Source organism: Trachymyrmex septentrionalis, unplaced genomic scaffold (genome assembly GCF_001594115.1).
Source record: "Trachymyrmex septentrionalis isolate Tsep2-gDNA-1 unplaced genomic scaffold, Tsep1.0 scaffold44, whole genome shotgun sequence".
Taxonomy (NCBI): Eukaryota; Metazoa; Arthropoda; class Insecta; order Hymenoptera; family Formicidae; genus Trachymyrmex; species Trachymyrmex septentrionalis.
Genome location: NW_017305611.1, coordinates 2903866 through 2910842, shown reverse-complemented (window position 1 = coordinate 2910842; position 6977 = coordinate 2903866). Strand labels below are relative to the sequence as shown.

The 6977-nt window shown below is 31.1% G+C and overlaps 3 protein-coding genes across 5 annotated transcripts in view; 1 reads left to right on the top strand and 2 right to left on the bottom strand.

Moving 5' to 3' along the window:
• Window positions 1-2604, bottom strand: part of LOC108751318 (probable 28S rRNA (cytosine-C(5))-methyltransferase) — a gene marked incomplete at its 3' end in the record, with an annotated part of 4424 nt that extends 1820 nt beyond the window's left edge. The window contains exons 1-3 of the mRNA XM_018491419.1: window positions 2318-2604; window positions 1926-2196; window positions 277-533 (exon numbers count right to left, since the gene is read on the bottom strand). Of these exons, the coding sequence (XP_018346921.1) occupies window positions 277-533; window positions 1926-2196; window positions 2318-2443 (654 nt within the window). The remainder of the gene's footprint in view (window positions 1-276; window positions 534-1925; window positions 2197-2317) is intronic.
• LOC108751325 lies at window positions 1400-2161 on the bottom strand. The gene is made up of 2 exons (XM_018491427.1): window positions 2084-2161; window positions 1400-1883 (listed from the first exon to the last, which is right to left on the bottom strand). Exon 2 carries the CDS (start codon window positions 1831-1833, stop codon window positions 1417-1419), a length of 417 nt encoding a protein of 138 aa, XP_018346929.1. The 5' UTR covers window positions 1834-1883; window positions 2084-2161; the 3' UTR covers window positions 1400-1416.
• A 1052-nt stretch (window positions 2605-3656) lies between the features above and the next one.
• The window catches only part of LOC108751455, an 8248-nt gene continuing 4927 nt past the window's right edge, over window positions 3657-6977 (top strand). Inside the window, exons 1-5 of one of the 3 annotated variants that reach the window (XM_018491666.1) lie at window positions 3657-3832; window positions 4096-4466; window positions 4652-5017; window positions 5116-5392; window positions 5922-6631. In XM_018491666.1, the coding sequence (XP_018347168.1) occupies window positions 4703-5017; window positions 5116-5392; window positions 5922-6631 (1302 nt within the window). In that variant the 5' untranslated portion in view covers window positions 3657-3832; window positions 4096-4466; window positions 4652-4702. Of the gene's footprint in view, window positions 3833-4095; window positions 4467-4570; window positions 5018-5115; window positions 5393-5921; window positions 6632-6977 lie in introns of those variants that run through there. The other 2 variants (XM_018491665.1, XM_018491667.1) reach the window with 2 other exon arrangements.

Genomic DNA, 6977 nt, shown 5'->3' with positions numbered 1-6977 from the left:
TAATTAAATCTTAATTATGCTAATTATAAATTATGTACTAGTAATAGATACATTAGTATTAATAATACTTAGTCTACTAAAAAAATTTGGTAAAAGTTGAGAAAATGTAAACTTATATTAAATAATTATAAAAACTGTCCCACATATACATTTTTAGAAGGCTATTAATTAAGTAATAAATATTTGATAATACTAAAATAAAAAAAAAAAAAAAAATCGTACAAGTTACAAAGAAAATATTATCAGTACAGATAGAAAAAATTCTATTATTTATACCTTATCTTGAAGAAGAAGCTTGCCATCGCGATAGCCGCTGTGATGATGAAAGATTGTCGAGGGCGGAAAAACTAACATTTCTGATATATGCAGATCTTGTATAAAATATGGCTTTGATAATTGCGACAAGGATTGTAGATATGAAGAATATGTTGTACTTTTGGGTAATAATTGCCATCCATCCTGTTGGAAAAAGGAGATTGCCTCTTCCACTGATAATAGAAGAGTATTGACGCGAACGTATCTAGGTTTTTTTACTGAAAAGAGAAAAGAAAAACAATCAAATTTTTTTTAAGAATCTATTAAATACATTATATAATTAAATTAAATACATTATATATTTTTTTTATTTTATGCACACACACACACACACACACACACACACACACACACACATTCATGCATACACGATAAGTATGCATATAATTTTAAAAGAAAAAAGGAGAAAAAAATCTGATCTAATGAAAAAAGTTTAATTTTTTAATATAAAAAAAAATACGCATATTTATTAAGCGAAATTTTCTTTTTTTTCTATATCTGTAAATGTACCTGCATTTCTTTTTCATTAAAATTGTTTCATCTAATTTAAATTTCATCTAATTTACATTAAAATTTTAGTTTGATCTTAATCGTGTACTTAAAATATCTTATCCCACTTTTTATATTTTTATGCCATATAAAGTAGATGCACTTATCAATATTTTCCAGCATATAAAACCAGAAGTAGCGCAATATTCTCAAGCAAAAGTATACAAATTTAAAGTAATATCTAAATAAGCGAGATTTTATGGAATAATGATAAGAATTTCTTATTTCTCATGTATAGAACATAGCAGATATCATCTTTTGAAAGGGATTTATAGGTCAATTTACAATATTTTAAAAATAAAGTATCATTTGTTGCTACTTTATTACAATAAAGATTATTCATCATTATATAATTTTTATTTATATATATTATATATTTACATTTTTTTAGTAAACTTTTTTTTTCTCCATTATGCATATAGACATATCAATTACATATACATCCTTTAATTAAGTAACAAAGGGTGCTCGTTTTTTAATTAAATAATATAAAAAATATTTGATATTTCACAATTTTTTTTACAAATTCTTTTTTTTTTGGAAAGAACTATTTTAATCATCTTTCTTATTTAAACTCTCTTTAGTTTCTACTCTAATTTCGTCTTCACATTGGTCCTTCTCAACAGCCTCATTTAAAGCCTGATAAACATAACAGGAGATAATCAAGTTCACTGTGATTACAGCGGCCAGTACAGAAATGTAATTAGTCACAGCAGTATCAGTTTGGAATTCTAATATCATAAAACGTTGTATCATAAAGAAAACAGCAAATGGTAAAGTGAACATGGCAATGCTATAGAGGAACAATGTTCCCAGTACTGCTGCTGGACCCATCTCACAGTTGTTCTTTTTGTCACAAATCGATTCCTGATGACAGGGTCTGTTTTGATAATCTTGCAGATCTCCAATTTTAACTTGTTTGTTCTGTCGACTGGATAATATTCTGCAGTTGCGAATAATCAGGACCATGAAGGAGAATATCTTTACTGCACTAGGACGAATCTCCGGAGATCGAAATTCTGTAAAAATGCAAGCATGCGGTGATTATTAAAGATAATTACCTTTGTCTTTATGATCGATGAAAGTTTCTATGTAGCCGAGGTTTATTGACTCTTCCCGTAGTTTGTTTTCGTAAGCTAGGACAGTTAGGATTGGCTTGGAGCGGTTCTTCAAGCATCTCTTGCGCCATAAAAGCTCCGTTATGAGAACTCTGGCTAACCAGGGATTCAGACGCGATTGTTCCGTTAGAATTTGGGTCTTGTCAAACAGCTGGTCTAACTGAGGTAACGCTTGTAAGGTGTTGACCGCGAGGCCGTATATGCCGGCCACATTCTGAATCGTACACGACAAATTACATTCTTATAACGTAATTATAAGCAGCATAATTAACGGAAGATCAGATCTTTTTCAATTGATCTTTTATTCTTCTTACAATTATATGTTTTACACTTACAGGATGCTTCTTTTCGTAAATCAACGTTTTTAGGCTAGCACCATCTTCTCGCACGCGGCGAACAATATTGGACGTGATTCTATAGATACGCGGGACCTTAACAGAATGTACAAATTCATTCGACATATTACGAAGTTCAACTCTTCGAAAATTTTAATCTTTTTTAATCAAATAAATCTATCATTATCCACCTCAATAGATTATTGCGAATTACTTGAAATTACTCGATATTTCAAATTGCTTCAAAATCATTCGTCTTACGCGTTAGGCAAGGTTAGGTTTTAGTTCATCTGATCATTTTACAGGAGAAAGCCTACTCAGGCCTTAGGGCATATTCACACCTTGACGGAAAAGCAGGGGGTCGATTCTGTATCTTCAAAGAAGGTAAAAATTATAAAAGTGAGCAAATTACGCCCTAAAAATCAACTACCTGATGATCAATTCTGTATCTTGAAACAAGGTGAAAATTACAAAGTGAGCAAATTTACTAGGTATTGACCAATGAAATTATCAGTATTCTAGTAAATTCGTTCACTTTTGTAATTTTCACCTCGTTTCAAAATACAAAATCAATCCCCTGGGCTGCATTCCAAAATTTCCTCTCTGAGGAAGATTTTACTCTATATGCTATAGTATACGTCACGTGTACTATATATTTCGAATAAAATTTTCCTTGGAGAGAAAGTTTTGGAATGCAGCCCTGAATACCAATATGATTCATCCCTTTTTTATAGCTTAAGGTTTAAAAAACTATTATAAATCGGGTTTAAAGTGCCATTGCAAGCAAGCATCGAACGTCAAGCATCTGAAAATTGTTGCGCGTGAATCTGAATCTCTACTTCTAAGGCCGGTTTTTATTTTAAGATCTTAAGTAAGGTCTTAAGATGCTAGTACGGCTCCCTGATTGGCTTATGATATCTTAAGATTGTACTTAAGACAATTTTAAATGTAAGAATCGACTATGAACACCGGAACTAATCCTACAACCTATCACGGAACAAGTCGGAATGAATTTCAATCAAAATTATTGAATTATTCCCTACAATATATATTCTGTTGTGTATATTTCTATATTCTATATTCTATTTCTATTCTATTTCTATTGTTTTGATATTTTACCGTTGCGCATGAAAAGTCAGCTTTATTATAGATCCTGCACACAGCACGCTTGCCACACGACAGAAATTGTACGGTAGCCAATCAATTTACTACTTTTCCATAAAAGCAAAAGAATGATTGGTTATCGCAACAACTTCCTGTAAGCGTTGCCGCGCCCAGTGTGCGGGAGCCATTAGAGGCCTCTAATCTAGATGGCTCGCTCAGTTAAATGCGTCGACGCATTATTTCGTGGTGTTTCCAAGCATTTTCGTGGGAAAGCCGCCATTTGCACGCGCCATCTGGCACTCACGGCCAAGTATCGAATATACCAGAGTCTAGTGCGAATTTAGAGTTTCCTCTCGTCGGAGACGGGATCATTATCGTCGGTATTGTATTGAGCTACTACGGTTTTTGAAAGTACGTCTCTGTTTTCGGTAGCTTCAAGGTTCAAACTTATTCTGCGTTATAACCGAGTCTCTATCTATCCTGAATACGGTTCTTGGTTTGATTCAGTTTAGAATCAAGTTTTTTTTATGGGATACTGAATTGATTTCAGAATTAATAGTCATTATACACAAACACACACACACTTTCGACTGATAATATTGCTCGATATGAAATAAATGCAGAATTTTAAAATACAATACTATTTTGATGTATATATATATTTTTTATTTTAGTAAAGAAAGAGAAGGAAGGAAAGAACACAGAGAGAGAGAGAGAGAGAGAGAGAGATTCGATGTCGCGATTGATCGAAGAACATCTTGGCGATTTTGTGAAAAGTTCCAGGGAAATACAAACTTTTTAATCTCTATTTTCTAGTTTTCTATATTTACTCGTTATAGTAGTCAATATAAAAGTACACAAATTTATGCAATTGATCTTAAAAACGAAACGTTCACTGTAGCGTTAGCGATATTAAAACTCAATTGTTTCGAAGTTGTAATATAAATGCAAAAGAAAAAGTGATTATGTAGCAGAAACTACATAACAAGCAAAAACTACAGAATGTTCAGCAATACTATGATTAGCACTCAATTCAATGATTAAGGTATTTTATTTTGTGTTATAAAAATTTTTTAAATAAATATAAGATCTTTTATTTTTATTACATTTTGTTTATTATTTAAAATTTTCTTATTAAAAATATCCCAGGAATAAATGAAGATATACATTTTACATAATCTATCTTACAAAAATAAGAAATATCAAGTTAAAATTTATCATGTGCTGAAGAGCAAGTATAAGTGATTCTAGTATAAGTGAAGAAGGAAAAAAAAGGAGAAAATGTCAAATTCCGAAATCAACAAGCGTGATCACAACTACAGTGAATCGAAACCTCATGCCAACAATGGTACTGGTAATACCATTAGCAAAATATCTCAGACAGGATCCGTTGTGGGTCAAATTCGAGACATAGATGAGCTGAAGAAGATTGCGCCTCGTGTCCGTTTACAGGACACCGAGAGCTTAAATGAGTTGACAAGGATTTCATCTTTAAATAACAGCAAGTCGCAGCAAAATGATACATCCGTACTCGAAAGGACACGGCAAGAATTAAGAAAATACTGCCGTACCTGCGCTGGCCTAAAACTACCTTTGGTATAAACATTGTATATTATGATTATTATTTACATTTGGATATTATATTGATTATGTCATATAGCTATAGCTACTTTCACGACTAATTCATGTTGTAGGTGGACATCTTTAGTGAAAAGGGTATCAAATTGAGATTGAGTCAACAAATCAAGCATCTCGAAGTTAATCCTTATGATAGTAGCCTGTCCACGCAAATGTGCATGGACTGTATCTGTGACCTTAGAATGAGTTATAAATTTTTCATGCAGATAAAAAAAGCTGAGATAAAACTAAAATCTATCCATGTCAATCTCACGACTGATAATGCTACGAAAAAGGTAACATCGATCGATGACTCTTTAATAATAAAAGAGGATAATCAACCATTCTATTCAGGTATTCTTCTTTATATTTTTTATGTCTCTTTAACATTTTTCAATTTACAGTAAATAATTGTACGTTACATATAGATTGTAAAATCTTTGAAAGAACATTATCTAGCTTATGATTTTTAATATTTTTATTTAGATTTTATTATAACAAGATTTTAAATAAAAACTTGTAAGTAATGTCTATTTAAAATTATGTGAAGAATTTATTATCCATCGGCAGCTTTAAAGCTTTTCAAAAATTTGTTCTCAGAAATTATTTTAATTTTTCATTGTTTCTAACTGAAAATTGCTAGATATGCTCATACTGTTAGAAAAATCAAAATCGGTCAAAGAATTTATAATTCCAAGAAAGCGTGATTACCAAAAGTATCTCTCGATATATTATTTGTTACGTATCGTAAAGGAGTTTAAAATTTTTGATAACTTGAAAATCTCATTTCTGGAACATAATAGTAAATTGCAACACTTATTTAACAAAAGAAAAAAAAATGTGATGATATATTGTGAAAATAAGGAAAATTCTTTCTTTCCAGAAACAAAATCAGAATATCAATTACCCTCCGCAATTCAACAAAATCCATCTTTATCGTCAATAGAGCATGTAAACCAAGCAATTTCTGAAAATCAAATAGATGATTCAGTTCCCAAAATCTGTGCCATTTTTTCATTGAATGAATCAAAAATAAGACAGGACTTTGAAATTGAGAAAGAAACGGAGAAGGAAAAGGTAGAAGAAGAAGAAGAAGAAGAAGAAGAAGAAGAAAAGGACACCGAGGAGAAAGAGGTGATACAAGTAGGAGGAGGGATATTCGAGGAAGTAGCAGAAGGAGAAGATGAAGAATCTATTGAGGAATTTGATCCTGAAGACCCTGCGCTCCTGGTAGATGAAGAAGAGGAAGAAGAAAAATCCCTAAAAACTGTTTACAAGTATGATATGGCAGCAGATTCTTATGTGAGAGTGGAAGGAAATGAAGGAATTTCTGTGAAATCTGAAGTCTCCCAGACTTCAGAGGGTGAAAGTCAAAGAGAGGGAATGTGGCAACCGAATATCTTGAAAAGAAAATTAATACCAATGATATCGAATAATGGAGGGGAAGATGAGATTCAAAGTATAGTAGAGAAGCATAAAGTACAGAAGTTAGATACGAACAGTCTCTTGAATATGAATAATCCTTCAGAAGAAGAAGGAATTATGTATGTAACTGTAAAAGGATCCAAGCCGAACGAGATTCTTCTGGTAAAGGTAAATGTGTAAGCAAATAATTTTAAAAGAGAAAATTGTTGAAAATTGCGTAAAATTGATTAAAATTTAATCAAATTTATTATATAGTTTTGTTTTTTTTTATTTTGACTTTTCCATTTTATTATTTTGATGCCGAGAGATTATTTCTTCGTTTTTTTTCTTTTTTACTTATTTTAACGAATTGTTATATTTAATTTTTGATCTTTTATCGATTATTAATTTCATTGTATCCCTACAAAAAAATCAAGAAAAATTATAAATAATTACTATTTTTTCTTATTAAGTTCCAAATTGTATTGCGAATTACATTGCAATTTTCATTTGATTCCAATCTTAGTTCCACTAT

What these genes read in the sequence shown, in the direction of transcription:
- LOC108751325 (XM_018491427.1), bottom strand. Translation starts at nt 1,833, where the DNA reads ATGGTCCTGATTATTCGCAACTGCAGAATATTATCCAGTCGACAGAAC.